Source organism: Ziziphus jujuba, chromosome 1, assembly GCF_031755915.1.
Source record: "Ziziphus jujuba cultivar Dongzao chromosome 1, ASM3175591v1".
Lineage (NCBI taxonomy): Eukaryota > Viridiplantae > Streptophyta > Magnoliopsida > Rosales > Rhamnaceae > Ziziphus > Ziziphus jujuba.
In genome coordinates, this window is record NC_083379.1 from 5,461,360 (window position 1) to 5,476,113 (window position 14,754).

Sequence of the window (14,754 nt, forward strand, 5' to 3'; positions counted from 1 at the left end):
CCCTTATCCCTTTTGTATTTCTATTTAATTTCCAATTTTACCCCATGGATATGACTTTGATTATTACAAAATGTCTTGCTGCTTTTTACTCTCAATTTTTGAAACGACATCGTGTTTCTGGTAACTAACGCAAAGACCACACAACCGGTGACCACCTTCTCTTTATGAAAAGCCTAAACACGTGTTAAGCCCCGTGATTCCGGGAAAAATAAAGACAAGAAAGGGCCAAAAAAAAAAAAAAGTGGCTGTCTCGTAATTTTTTTATCATCGGTGGGCGATTATAACCTCACTCTTGTATTTAGCTAGCCTTCCCCAATACCCCCTTCTTCTTTATTTTAACCACTTTTATATATCTCTCTCTCTCTCTCTCTCTGTGTAAAAAAAGGGCCAATTTCCGGTTCGCCGGCCGGTTCTTTCCTGTCGTAGCCATATTTCATCATCGTATTTTCATCCGGTTCTAGTACGACCTGCTTGTTTACTAAGAAAATTTGGGGGGTGGAAAATGACGTCGGGGACGAGAATGCCGACGTGGAAGGAGAGGGAAAATAACAAGAAGAGGGAGAGAAGACGGAGAGCCATAGCGGCGAAGATCTACGCGGGGCTTAGGATGTACGGAAATTACAAGCTTCCGAAGCACTGCGACAACAACGAGGTCCTCAAAGCTCTCTGCAACGAAGCTGGTTGGACCGTCGAAGAAGATGGTACAACGTACAGAAAGGTAAAAGTTTTTTTAAACCGCTTTATCTGGTTCGTTCTCTCTCTAACATTTCATGTGCGTGCAAGCTTACTCTACTAATTGCTACTGTTAGCGGTTAAATGCGCCAGTCTTGTCATAGTACTACTGATCACAGATTTTTTATTTTTTTTTATTTTTTGTCACGAAAAACTTGATTTGATTGTCACTGTGAAGTACGATCTCCGGCGAAGTTCTTAGATATGATGACTAACTTGCGCCGTGTAGTTATGCGTATGGTAGCGTTAACCACTCGAATCTTCGGGGTGATCGGATGATGGCGATCGATCTGCTTGCTCTTTGAGTCTTTGACATACCGGCGTACGATAGACCGTGTCAGGCTCTGCTTTTTTTTGTTTTTTTTTACCTCGAGCGTGCACGAAACACGAAGATCTTTTAGATTCGCTCTGCTTCGATCTTATACGAACACGATAAACAAACACCCTCAGACTCACAGAAACCACACAGAAAAATTTGGCACGCCCAAAATGCCCTCACCACCCCAAAACAACAATTCAAAATGACCTCCTATACTCCTACCACATTCAGAAATTTAACGGTTCGCAAGGGATAGTTTGGTTATTTAGACAAACAATCCAATAAATCCATTACCTAGATTGAACTTCCACTTTGTTTTTAATGCAACTGAATGTTTTTTTCTTTTACTTTTTCCGGCTCTGAGCCGGACTGTTTTTTATGTTTCCTTTTTCCCTTTATCTGAAGATTCCAATTTGGCAGCGGTCTTGCAATTTCTCGTGAAAAGCCCTTTTTTATTTTTTTTTTGGGGCCTCCTTCGCTGCTTTTGTTACAGATTTACGGTGTTGACCTTTCCGAAACTGCCATTTCGACCATCTGTGCCCTCTCCAAGTTCACAAGGTCGAATTGGTAACTTTGCTATCCCTGCAAAGTGGTTATTTTTTTTTTTATTTTTTTAAAGCTGGGTATTTCCATGTTTCCGAGATTCTCGGGGTAAATACAATAGCAATGGCTTTTTCGTAAATTTGATTGGGACTTGAGAGCCTGGGCATGGCGTATGACGGCATCGTGGGCCGATGTTTGTGTGTGTTTATTGTATATTGAAAATTGAAAAGTTTTGCTTGTTAGTAATTAAATTATGGAGAAAGGACATTACCAAAAGGAAAAAAACAAAAAAAATTATGGAGAAAGGGAGATATTTATTTGTTAGAATCCTTGGATTCCCTTATTTACTTATTTATTTATTTATTTTTGCTTTCTCTTTCTCTTTTCCTTAAAAGAGATTAATTTTAATTAATAATTTCGTCAAAGACAGTGAAGCGTGTCGGGAGATTTCGATGAAGGAACATGTTGGGAGATAGCGTGTTTCGGGGATAAGTATGACAAACAAGGCCGTTGTTTTGACATTTGATTATTTTTTTTTTCTTTCATAAAGTTGTGATCTGCTTTCAATTGCGTATCTGCCACCTTTGCCCCTCTGTAAAGATCATCCTTCTCATCCCTCTTTGACCAACTGCACCACTAAATTTTGGTTTAACTAATTATGCTGTTTTGCAAAAATATTTACATACATATACAATTTCCAAAATTCCTTACAATTATTTATTTCTATTAAATCTTAATTACTTGCCAATTGCCTCCTTTCTAAAAATTTGTTGGTTAGCTCAACACACCTTGTGAAGAGTACATGGAAGGTTTTGTGAGGAGAAACATTTTTAGGCTGCGTTTGGGGTTTGAAATCTGCGAGAAGAGAAAATAGAATAAAATTTAACTATTTGAAGAAAATAAAATTGTCGCATAAAAAGGGCAACAAAATGTAGCTTTTTTTTTTTTTTTTTTTTTTTTCGTTTGGTGGAGGAAATGTAGCTAAAAGGTTTGTTTCTTAGTGAATCCAACTTTCAAATAAAAGATTTTATCTGTTTCAAAGGGAAGTTAGCCCTTACTTTAACAGAGAAATCAAGCCTGTTTGCTTGAAGGTGAAGTCGCAACTGCTTAAGGTCTCTGTTTTATCAGTTTCAATATTGTAGACCATCACTAAGGGATGGTGGAAAGACCATTCAAGTGTGAAGGCTCTGAGATCAAGCTATCTGGTCAGCTTTTTGCTGATTTACCAAATATTGATCATTGTTCTCTTTAGACTTCTTAATATTCCGATGAGGAAATAAATGTCTGTATAGGAGGATCAGGTCCAGTTACCAGTGCAACATGGTTCATATTGATGATCATGTCACAGGATATTGTTAGATGTTTGCACCTGCATTTTGATGTGGTTAGTTTTAAGTTTCTTTTAAATTATCTGAAACCTAGGTCATACACTCTAACTAAATGATGTGTTTTAATAATTGTCTCACGGTGGATTTTGTCATTTATGCAGGGATGTAAACCTGTGGACCGAATGGACATAATGGGTGGTTCTACATCTGCAAGTCCATGTTCATCATACCAACCAAGTCCATGCGCATCATATAATCCAAGCCCAGCATCATCTTCCTTTCCGAGCCCTGTTTCATCCCATTACACAGCAAATGCAAATGGCAGTGCCGATGCCAATTCCCTTATCCCATGGCTTAAAAATCTCTCATCGGGATCATCATCAGCCTCATCCAAATTCCCCCACCATCTCTTTGTCCATGGGGGTTCCATAAGTGCTCCAGTCACCCCTCCACTTAGCTCCCCAACTTGCAGGACTCCACGAACAAAAGGTGACTGGGATGACCCAGTGGCTGGTGCTAACTGGGCAGGACAGCACTATTCTTTGCTTCCCTCGTCTACTCCCCCAAGCCCTGGTCGTCAGGTTCTGCCTGATTCAGGATGGTTTGCTGGACTTGAGATTCCCCAGAGTGGGCCATCATCTCCCACATTTAGCCTTGTTTCAAGAAATCCATTTGGCTTGAAGGAGGCTTTTTCTGCTGGAGGGTCTCGGATGTGGACTCCAGGGCAAAGTGGAACGTGCTCTCCGGCAGTCGCTGCAGGTGTTGATCACACTGCTGATGTTCCCATGTCAGATGGGATTGCAGCTGAGTTTGCCTTTGGCAGTAGTGCAACAGGGTTGGTAAAACCATGGGAAGGTGAGACAATTGAGGAATGTGTATCTGATGATCTTGAACTCACACTCGGGAACCCTAGGACCAGGTAAATTGAATTGGTATGAGGCTGAATGGATGCGAATGGTGCTTCATTTTATACTCTTATGGATTTGTTTGCTAATATAATAATGACTTGTTTTGGGTGGTGCAGATAGAGAGGGGTTTGAAAGAATGAATTGAGAGAGAATTGTTCATGGTGCCTCTTGATTCAGGTTATTTCTTCTCTTCATGCGAAATTCAACTTCATGTCCTTGAATGTTTCGTGGGCAAGGCATGTCAGTTAGAAGTACAGTGAGTAGGAGCAGCTGTTTTTTTTTTTTTATTATTATTTTTTCTACTTTTTTTTCAACAAAAGAGAACTAAAAATTCAATTATAAATAGTTCATGGTGGTGCTTTGCCCCTTGAGTTCAATTCATTATTCCATTTTGTTTCACATTTGTCATTTGTTTTTCTCCAAAGAGAAGTTTATTTTGGAAGGATTTGATATACTGTTTTGGTTGTGGCTTGTGATTTTAAGGGTTTTTGGAAATGAGTACTGATCACGTTGGCACAATTTTATGTTATGCATATGGAGTAAGGTGTTTTTTCTTTTTTTTCCCCATTTGTTTGGCTGCACTACTATCAACTCATGTTATGAAGTTGAGAAGCAGAGAACAAAACAGTTTCGACATAATTACGGCATCAGAATTGTTGAACTTTCATTAACCATCAAAACAAGTTTCTTACAAGTTACGCCTATAACTCTGCCAGCTGCTGGAACGAGAGAAAAGGAATCGAAAGTCATCTAAGAGAAATCAAGGACGCAAATATGGTCCATCATTGTAGAACAAAAGATTTTGGCCACCAATAAGAAGTGAGTTGATTTGGCTCTGTCATAGGATTTGGATGGTAGTTGCTGTTGTTAATTTCGGAATGAGAAGCGATGCTAATATAAAATGAAGAGATTTCGTTGGGAATTCTATCATTTGCACTTGTACAACAAAAGATAAACAATTAATCTGATTATTGTTTTGGAGATATTTACAATCAATTTGTCTGTCTTAATTTAATGATTTTGTTTTTATTTTTTTATTTTTATTTTTTAGCGAAGTAGTGTTTTTCTCCATCGCTAGCATGCATGTTTGATACTTACGAGATTCGTTAGGCCAAAATGTAGTAGAGAAGTGGCATCTACAAGCCACTATGTTTTGCCTGATCATCAATTAGCAGAATTAGTATGAATGCTAAAAAGGCGGGAGGGTGGGATCATATAATAGTCTTTTTGACTAAGAAAAGGTAAAAGGGAGACCGAAATCAAAAGACATGTCTTTCCTCTTTTGAAGGAGAATCAATTCCAAACCCATTATCGGGGAGCATGCGTTGTAATAGTACTACTGGTAAACGGAAGGAGTCGTTTCGTTTCATGGACTTGTCTTTCCAAGCAGTCAAATTTGACAGAAAAATGGGACCAAAAGTGTAAAAAGGACACAAAAGAATTCAACAACATTTTCTAAAACAAATCGGTTCTCCAAAAAAATATAAATAAATAGGCCCTCGAGAGATTTATACACCTGCTTTTTAGAGGTTGTCAAGCTGGATCTCTTTTTGCGATTATCATATTGTAACGGAATAAAGTTGTCTTGGAATTTAGCGGTAAGAAGTTGAAAAACACTCTCGCTTTTATTTTCTTATACGAAAATGGAACACATTCCCTTCGATTTGAAAAGTTCTACCAAGAAACGAGGTACAACTCAATTTGACTCGTTTAGTTAAATTTGTTCAAACTCCATTTTTCATATACACTCTTCAAGCTTAGCCACATCTCAATAGGATATCAACTTTCTCTTATAGTGAATTTGATTTGTTCAATAATTGGAATTATTATGCAGAGACAGCCTGAGAAGTCATGATTGGTCTTGGCACCATTAGAGACCCTATATACATTGCCTTCGCTAACCTCTCCCACACCCAAACCCTTTCTCAGCAGCAGCACATGCCCTGTCTCTACATGCTAATCCCACAAAGTGTTACTGGCGCAAAGAATTGACAGCTAGGAACCTTTACACAATTTGAATTCTTCATGGTATATGCACAAATAATTCACAGTTCTTGGGATTTTTTTTTTTTTTCCCTGTTGTATATTGTCTGCCAAAGACAATGAACGATATACTCCAATGAATCATCATCCCTCAATCTTCTGATAAAGATCTCCAAGAGCACGATAGAGAACAGCAGCAGCAGGAGGCTTAGGCAATGACCCAAGAAGTATATCAGTTGCATTTAATGATTGACTGCCATAGAATCGACTATTCATTTTCATCCGGGTGGTAACAATACTTCCTTCAAGTGAACATCCAACAAATGCACCTGCAAAATTCAATAAAAGGTCATGCTGTGCCGAATTTAGGAAGAGAACAATGACCAACAAAGTACATGCGACATTTCAGGCCTGCACGTTAGTTGAGACTCAAAAGGTACATGTTTAGAAAAGAGGTGTCAGGGAGCCATACAACTTAATTGAAACGTACCAACGGTGTTTTCCCATATGACAATTGATGAAATAAGAAACAAGCAAATTAACAATAAATATTTTACTTAATGCAAGCAAATTCATCTTGAACAACATAAGATTAACTCAGATTTAAGACACACCTTTACTGCGGCTATAAGTATAACAAGCAGCATAACCACCATCTCCAGCTCGAATATCAGCTTCCACTGCTCTTCCAACAATGCCAACTGCAGCACTCAAGCCAGCTCCTACTGAAAGATGCACGTTACCACTAAATGTCTTAACAGCTTCACTTGTTCTCAGAATTATAATAAAGTCGGTCAACTCACCCCCAGCCTACAAGATCCAAAACTCAGTAGAGTTAAAACTTGAAATTACCTTAGAGATTTCCTAAGATTTACATTAAGGACAACTCAGATCAAGAGTGAATGAATTTTTTATATTATTAATATAACAATTACATATATGTATATATATGTATTTGGTACATGGTAGAAGTAAATAAGAAATAATCAACCAGCAAACATATTTCATGTGTTTCTAAAGAGAGAAGTTGAAACTGGCTGTATATAAATGTATCCATCCATTTTATAGAACCTTAAACTACAAATATAGTATATTAAGTACATGTACATTTCTTGTTTCTATCAAGAGATTATGTAAAAATCTAATTGTAAAATGATAACACTTGAAAGTGTTTATAAGACAGAAGAATTCACCTGAGCTCCCCAACCCACACCGCATGTAGAAACAGCTGAAGGTGGAGACCATGAGCCGTCTTCTCTTCGAGCAATTACAATCCCTGTACCTATATTGTAGGTAACCATAACTCCAACTTTCACAGCTGTAATTATAGCAAGACCTTTTGCTTGTCGTAAAATGGCATCTGGAATTGACTTCTCTGGCTTTGAGGAACATATCTGACCAATGGTGTTAAAGTGATGCATTATTGTAGAATTCAAGAAAGTAAGCAAGATTTATCACTATGAGTAAAATGTGCCATTGGCCATTGACTGAACTCTAAGGGAACAGATCCATGAAAACCTCCATATCTTATGTCTTAATGATTGAGCCATGCATGGGATAACTTATGTGGAAACCATTTATATAAATGAAAATATAAATCCTCAAGTAAAATAAGACAACTGCTAAATAATAGGCCTCATTGATAGGGTTCAAACTTGGAAAAAAGGGCAATCTTAAGGAATTATTGTAATCATTTCCATCCCTTTTACTTCAAAAGAAAGTCTGGACAAGCTTCATATTCTAAAATATTTTAAACTTCAACTCTTACCTGATTATAGGATCGAATTGCATTTGCTGCCTTGTATATCTCATATTCCATGGACTGTCCCCAAGGGATATTAACCCAAGACCTCAACGTACTAAGGTCTGTAAGATCATGTGTAGGCAGCTGTGCAGCATTACTTACTTGGTCCATTAAATATGGCTGGACAGACTCAAGCCGCACACAGCATACATCACAAACTCGTTGAGGATCAGCCACATGGAACTTTACTGGTAGTAAACTCCTTCCTTTTGAGCACTCGCCACAAAAAATTCCCCCACAATACCGGCAATGATGTCTAGAGCACATTATCGGATGAAACCGCACACCACACAACATGCAAGCAGATGCAGCACTATCAGCCAACCATTTTGGTGGTTCAGCTTCAAGAATTTCCATCACATTGGCAAAATTCACTTCGGTGAGTGTCTGGGCCATTTCTTTCCAAGCTTGCTCAAGTAAGTCGTTTGATATAAACGAAAAGTTATATCCATGTAAATCAACAGAAGCCAAAGAGCTCACTTTTCCACGGGCTGCAAGCAACATTTCCACCATCACATCCCACATGGTCAACTCCTTCTCTTCACCAATGTACTGGTTCCAACCCATGTCACCTTCAGGGAAGAAACCCCCATTTAATTGGAAACCTTTGTCCCACTCTTTGCGCTCAGTTTCCAGCATAGGAGGAACAGAAACAGGTATCCAAACCCCAGTTTCCTCAGAAAGTGGAGCGTCATAATAGAAGTATTTTCTCCGATCTCCCTGGCAAGTCCCTGACTTCTTCCCACCATCCTCCTCCCTGCAGCCTAGGGACAAAGATTCACTTTTCCTTGACTCACCCATCGCTTGGTTATCCAGACTACCAGCTACTACCAAATCATTATGCTTCTGCTCTCCATGATCTTCAAGTCCTCCATCATGCTATAATTAAAAAATAAAAAAAAATAAAAAAAAGGCTTTTTGTTTTAATACTAGCAGCCAAAATCGAAACTTTTAGCTAGTGAAATAATTAAACAGAAACAGCTCTCACACACACACACACACCCCTCAATTAAACCAAGGAAACAGCCTAAAGAATATCATTCCCATCGCTTTGTTTTCCTTTGATCTTTATTTGCAAAACCAACAACCCCCCCCCCCCCCCCCCCCCCCCCCCACACACACACACACACAAAAAAAAAAAAAAAAAAAAAAAAAAAAAACCTAATTGCTCCCCTATCCGACGGAATTTTGTTTATGAACTCAACTACCACCAAAATTTCAAAATTCCCAAGTCCTTTTATTTATTTATTTATTTTCTAAATAAAAAAACGCATATTCATAATCAAACAAAAACAGCAAACCCAATTCAACAAAGGAAGAAAAAAAAAAAAAAAAAACACTAAATTACCGGCTGAGACTCAAAATTGGGGCTCTCAGTGTCCTGTGATAGAGATAAATCAGAAACCTTAGATGCTAAAGTCTCAGTTTCATGATGAGCTTCAATCTTAGGTTTCAGATAGCCATCGCCCTCCATTGAATGCAAGCCGAAGCAGCCCTCCGCTCGAGATTTAGAAAGCTACCTATTCTTCGGCATAAAAATAAAAAATATTAATTTAGCGGCGAAACTATATAAAATATATATACGACCATAAAATTAAAATTGGGAATATCCAGCGAAAGCTAAATCAATTAAAGGTGGAAATTGGTATCAAATACTTTGGAGGGGGTTAGAGGAGAGGAAACACAGCAATTTTGATATGAATTGGATTTGGAGGTTTAATTGCGTGTTGTTGAGACTCACTTCAAGCTTTACGCCTTCCTTTTTTTCTTTTTTTCTTTTTTTTTTTACATATTTTATTTTTATTATCTATATCCATATTTTTGTCATTTTAATCGTACAATTGAATTTAACACCTGTTATAATTAGATTTTTGGCTGTCATATTTATCAAATGTATTTATTTATTTTTAACTTTTGGAACTTTATCAATTATAGTTGAGAGTTTTTACATATATTTATATTATCAGAAATATTTTGGTCCGGTAAAAAGAAAATTCGTTAATATTAATAAACATAATTGACCAAAAATTTAAAATATATGGACGAAATAATAAAACAATTGTTAATATTATTTAATAACTCATGAGTGGTGACAATTATTAATTAAAACTAACAAAAAAAAAAAAAACAAGTTTATAAAAAAAAATAAATTAGAAAATACATCCAATCAGGTAAGGAATAAATAATTTATTATATATATATATATATATATAGCTGAAAATAGAGAGGGATTTTCTTGTCCGAGTCGTGAAAGCGGCTGAAAATAGAAAGAAAGAAAATCCAGTGGACTCAGCACAAGCGGGTATGGCAGCTGGCGGTTGGAAGGTTGCGATATCAGTCCCACTTGTAGTACTACTCCTCCTTATGGTGGCGAGTCTCTCCTCCGGCTCAGTGTCTTCGGCTTATAGGGTCCGTAATTTAATGGCCGTTAATAATAATAATCAGAGGCAAAGAAATCAGATCCCAAACTGCAACGCCATGTTGTTGGAGTCTCAATGCTCCCAGAACCCCAAATGCAGGTGGTGCCGAAGTGATGCTCTCGACGACATGTGCTTCGCCAAGGTCGAGGCTTGGCGCTTGCCCACCCAAGTCTTTTCTTGCAATTGAATCTCGTTTCTCTCACCTTATTATCCAAAATTTTTGACGAATTGAATGATGGGTATTATTTCTCTGTTACATACTCTCACTGGAAATCACACTTATCTTGTTGCGTTTGGTTTTTGATTTTATCTGAATCCAACTAAGTTCTTTATTTTTCCTTTTTTTTGTTTTTTGGGTATCTTGAAAATTATTGGGAGTTTATGGTTGTAGGAAATACTGTTTTCCTGAACTTGAGTTTGTGTGCTTCTTCCTGTTTGTTAGCTGAGAAACTGTATCAATTGAAAGTTCTGTTAAAGATGTGAGGATGAATACCACGCTTAACTACTGAAAGACAATTAATTCTGCTGCTGAGATGAAAATGAGAATGTTGATGAAGCAGTAAGCAAATGAGAGGGAATTAGCTTTGATTCGATTACTTTTAGCTGTAAAATTCTTTCAATTTTTTGCTACTTTTATGATTTGAAGGAATATATGTGATGTCGTTCAATGCATTGTTTTGTGAATAAATGAAGTTTTGTGAATCCGTAAGCCACTTTAGCACTATGATCTACCTTATGTTTTAGTATATATAACATGATTTTTATTTTTATTTTTTAAATATAATTAAACAAAATTGAAGAAGATACTTGGAATGAACTTTTAGCGGAACATCAGGAAGTTCAGAAATATGTACTACATTTCTCGGAGACAGACAAGAATTGCTTCGTTAAATCGTGTTAAGTGTCAACTAATTTCTTATCTTTTCATACGTTTGAATTGTCTGTTTGATTAAATTTAGTTGTTCCTAAATGCAAAAGGAAAATCTTGTGGTTTTATACTTTGTCTTTTGATATACCGTGAAACTTGATAAATTGTGTTTCAGTTTTGTATCAGTGAGTTATAGGTGAGTCACTAGACTTTTTAATTTGGCCTATAATTTATATGCACAATACAAACCACTTTTAAGCTGTAGTCCAGTTAGAACAACTTCTAGCTATATAAGGTCTAGGTTCACCCAAAAAAAAAAAAAAAAAAAAAAGGGGTTTCTAGGAAGTCATTAATTCATGATTTGCTATGAAAGAAATGCTATTCTTCAAGATTTGGATGGAGAGGGTTCTGACTCGAGATTTTGAGACTGTGACTTCTCTCTGTCTAGTTGGATTTTAGCCCTTAGCCAGGAGACCAAAAGAATTGGTTTTGGCGTGGGAAAAAGAGGACTTGTTTATGGTTTAAGTGCACTCATGGTTTTTGAATTGGATGATAATATTATTTGAAATAGCATGTGATTGCAGGCATGCATGGACCTCTAGGCAAAAATGATTCAATTCCTTTTACCGTGTATTTAGTTTTTGTACCTCCTATTTTATCAGTATCTTTTCCTTAGTTTCTTTTATTCCAACCAAAGTGTTAAATATTGTGTTTGTTTCTATGGAATGTGGTTGAGGTTTTATAAATAGCACATGAGAATTTAAGTGAAGTGGTTGGGACTGAAGGATGTACAAAATGTGACAGTTAAATATTATGGAAGGTATATCAGCATAAAACGATGGAGGTTGACTCATGGAACACATTATGTTGTGTAATTCTTGAAGAGTTACAGTGGAATATAGGATAACACTAAAGGAAGTATAAATATATAGGCTTTATAAGGTGTGTGGGGGATAAGGTGGGATAGTATGGAATTTAGATACCCGATGTCCTACCTTAATTGTCTAGCCAACCCATCAGACGTCCTTCCAGTTCGAAAAGAAGACAACGAAATTTTTTTCCTTTATGGTGCCATCACGCTGGAGCATTTATGGTGGCTCAGGAACCGGGCAAAACATGAAGGAGAAGGCCTGAATGTGGATCATTCATCATCCTTGATACATAATAGAGTAAGGGAGTTGATCCAAGCCCGAGATCGAGAAGAACAAGTACGGCAAAGCCAAGAGATTAATTTGGAGCATAGTAATTTTAACTGGAGAAAACCACCAGAGGGGTCAATAAAATTGAACTCAGACGTGGCAGTGAGAACAGATGGAAGTGTCCTGGCTAGTGTAGCTCGGTATAGCAGGGGAATAGTGTTGAACATTCACATTTTCAAATCAAAAATTTCTATCACGGAGGTGGCTGAGTTGGAGGCTATCGGTAAGGCAGTGGAGGTGGCTCATGGACTCGGTTGGACGAAAGTGATCATGGAATTTGACGCTCAACTTGTTGTTAGAGCTTTGAACAGCAGAAGTAGCAAGACTCTTCATTCCAAAGCTTAGTTTTTGTTTGGGCCCCGAGATTATCCAATGGCCCGGCCCATAGGATTTGTCAGTGGGCGGCAGACAATTGTCTGAGTGGTTTGGTGGATCCAAGCTGGCTTTCAGTGTATGACTGTTGTATGACCGTTCGTTTTTATTTCTATGAATTCCCAGTTAAGCAAAAAAAAAAAAATAATAATATATATATATATATATATATATATATAGGCTTTATAAAACAAACAGTTTGAATTTTTTTAAAATAAATTTTGGGATTGGTAACTTGGTGGATGAAGAAAGCATTAAAATTATGGCCTGCAGGGAAGCTGATAGACACTGTCTAAACCATCAATTAGAGATGGCCTTCTTAACTGTTTTTTTATAGAAACTGTGACACCAGTTTTATAGTTTCCTAGATCGACTAGTTAACTTATGGCTAAATTACAGGAGAAGAATGTGGATGTATGATGTATGTATGTGTTTGACAGTAGATAATTGATTTATAAAAAGCTAAATTACAGGAGAAGAATGCGGTTTCTTCTGCTGTTGAATGTGGTTGACTTGAAAGCTATGCTAATAAGAAAGGCCATACATCCATATAAAATTGCCATTGATGGAGGAGGTGTTTGTTTATTATTTTGTATTTCTTTCTCAATTTCTCATTAAAAAAAGAAAAAAAAAAAAGATCATATGCCTTTCAATTTCATGAGCCACAAGGATTGCTTACGTCACTCTAACAATGGTACTTGTTAATGCATTTAAAAAGTAACACGTTATAATACTTAGCAAATTTTGTCAATTGCTCTCTCTGTCTATACGCCATTGCTATGTTCTTTATTATAATTTTTAATTTGTTCATATTCTAGCATATACCGGTAAGCAATAACCATATGAAATATTTTTAGACCCCCCCCCACCCCCCCCAAAAAAAAAAAAAAAAAAAAAAAAAACTATGAATTATGAAGACAACAGATTTTTCTTTTTTCTTTTAATGAACAGAAAATGAGTGACAATTTGAAATTAAAAGATTATAGTACCAAATAAATGTAGAGGGATTATTCTGGGAGTTTCTTCTTTGAATTTTTGCCATTAAAAAATTGAACAATTTTATGTTCAACAGAACATAATATGAACAAGAAAAAGAAAATAGAGAAACTCCCCACAAATAATAGAAAAAGAAGAGAAACTGGTAAAAGTAAAATTACAATTCCGAAGTCACTAATAATTGGTCAATATCTCCACGAGCAAAGTAGTGTTTGACCGCGTCTCTCATATCATCAAAATGATCAGAGCCCTTGAAAAAGCTGACCAAATTAGTCAGCTCCCGGTCCTCCAGATCGTCCACAAACGGTCGGACCGGAACCGCATTACAAGGCTGGAGCATATACGAGTTTGGATTATCGTCGACGATTACCACGCGCTTCAAATCCCTTCCCAATTCGGACAGGTCCTTCACGAACCGGCCGTCCACCTCCTTGCACGAGTCCCGGTACAACCGGTGAGCGATCACTCTCTTCCGGTCGAGCCGGTCCAATACGAGCGATGCGTACTCCTTCAAACCGGCCGTGAACACCACCAACTCGTACTTTGCTCCGAGCGCTTCCAGAAACTCATCCACTCCCGGCCGCTTCAGCACGTAATAGTTGAGGATCTCGCCGTCGATCACCGGCCGGACCACGAAATCGAACCTCTCTGGTGGTGGATCCGGCATTGAGTGGACCAGTGTCTCGTCGAGGTCGAGGAAGACGGTCCGCCTTTCCGGCGACATCATCGGCGGGAGGCCGTTGTTGTTGTCGAAGACGAGCGTCCGTCGGATTGAGGAGGGGATTTCGAAATCGGGTCGGTATTTGTTTTCGGATTCTTTGGTTTTGGTTAGGATCTTGTAGCCTTTGTTTCGGTTCGGGCTGCCGATTCGGGCCAACTTGGAGAAGATCTTGATGAGGCGGCGGTGGCAGGTGTAGAGGGACTTGTTGATGGTGGTGAGTACGGCGGAGGAGGCTCTGATTGCTGCTTTTTTGACGGGAGATCTTCGCCGATGCCGGCCACGGTTGTTCCGGCAGTCCTTGATGGATTTGGGTGGGGTTTTCTTTGTGAACTTGGACACCATTTTTATTTTCTATGTAGGAAAAGAGAAAGAGAAAGAGAAAGAGAGATTGGGGGAGTTGTTGATTTTGAAAACAATGCAGTGAGTAAAATCTTTTTGGCTCGGAAAACGTGGAAGAAGTGGAATCGAGCGGATCAGACAACAGACGGGAGTTTTTAAATTTTGGTTCGGTACAACGGTCATGGTGTTGCTTCGGAACCGAAGCTAGATTTTAGTTCTCTT

General features: G+C 37.8%; 3 protein-coding genes across 7 annotated transcripts; 1 reads left to right on the forward strand and 2 right to left on the reverse strand.

Annotated features, from left to right (window-relative positions):
- The first annotated feature begins 327 nt into the window (after positions 1–327).
- On the forward strand, positions 328–4,813 carry LOC107412353 (BES1/BZR1 homolog protein 4). Of its 4 annotated transcripts, XR_001580938.4 has the most exons (4): positions 328–718; positions 3,084–3,841; positions 3,947–4,007; positions 4,547–4,813. XR_001580938.4 is itself a non-coding variant. In XM_016020117.4 (3 exons), the coding sequence occupies exons 1-3, from the start codon at positions 503–505 to the stop codon at positions 3,948–3,950; spliced, it is 978 nt and encodes a 325-aa protein (XP_015875603.1). In that variant the 5' UTR covers positions 328–502; the 3' UTR covers positions 3,951–4,813. The 4 variants fall into 4 exon arrangements, 3 of the variants coding, with proteins under 3 accessions (XP_015875603.1, XP_024929005.1, XP_015875614.1); XM_016020117.4 differs by having other exon boundaries at positions 3,947–4,813; XM_016020128.4 differs by lacking the exon at positions 328–718 and adding an exon at positions 2,573–2,978 and having other exon boundaries at positions 3,947–4,813.
- A 789-nt stretch (positions 4,814–5,602) lies between these two features.
- On the reverse strand, positions 5,603–9,424 carry LOC107412343 (uncharacterized). 2 transcript variants are annotated; one of them, XM_016020112.4, is made up of 6 exons: positions 9,274–9,424; positions 8,966–9,137; positions 7,582–8,496; positions 7,007–7,207; positions 6,428–6,623; positions 5,603–6,142 (listed from the first exon to the last, which is right to left on the reverse strand). In XM_016020112.4, exons 2-6 carry the CDS (start codon positions 9,089–9,091, stop codon positions 5,958–5,960), a joined length of 1,623 nt encoding a protein of 540 aa, XP_015875598.1. In that variant the 5' UTR covers positions 9,092–9,137; positions 9,274–9,424; the 3' UTR covers positions 5,603–5,957. The 2 variants fall into 2 exon arrangements, with proteins under 2 accessions (XP_015875598.1, XP_024928989.1); XM_025073221.3 differs by having other exon boundaries at positions 8,966–9,352.
- A 3,998-nt stretch (positions 9,425–13,422) lies between these two features.
- LOC107412279 (uncharacterized) lies at positions 13,423–14,754 on the reverse strand. The gene has a single exon (XM_016020026.4). The coding sequence runs from the start codon at positions 14,533–14,535 to the stop codon at positions 13,630–13,632; it is 906 nt and encodes a 301-aa protein (XP_015875512.1). The 5' UTR covers positions 14,536–14,754; the 3' UTR covers positions 13,423–13,629.

Excerpts from the sequence above, each read along its gene's own strand:
- LOC107412343 (XM_016020112.4), bottom strand. The coding sequence starts at position 9,091 with ATGGAGGGCGATGGCTATCTGAAACCTAAGATTGAAGCTCATCATGAA. Across the intron at positions 6,624-7,006 it reads GTGTGGGTTGGGGAGCTCAG|GCTGGGGGTGAGTTGACCGA; the intron begins GTGAATTCTTCT and ends TGGATCTTGTAG. Across the intron at positions 6,143-6,427 it reads TACTTATAGCCGCAGTAAAG|GTGCATTTGTTGGATGTTCA; the intron begins GTGTGTCTTAAA and ends TGAATTTTGCAG.
- LOC107412279 (XM_016020026.4), bottom strand. The coding sequence starts at position 14,535 with ATGGTGTCCAAGTTCACAAAGAAAACCCCACCCAAATCCATCAAGGAC.
- LOC107412353 (XM_016020117.4), top strand. The coding sequence starts at position 503 with ATGACGTCGGGGACGAGAATGCCGACGTGGAAGGAGAGGGAAAATAAC. Across the intron at positions 719-3,083 it reads ATGGTACAACGTACAGAAAG|GGATGTAAACCTGTGGACCG; the intron begins GTAAAAGTTTTT and ends TCATTTATGCAG.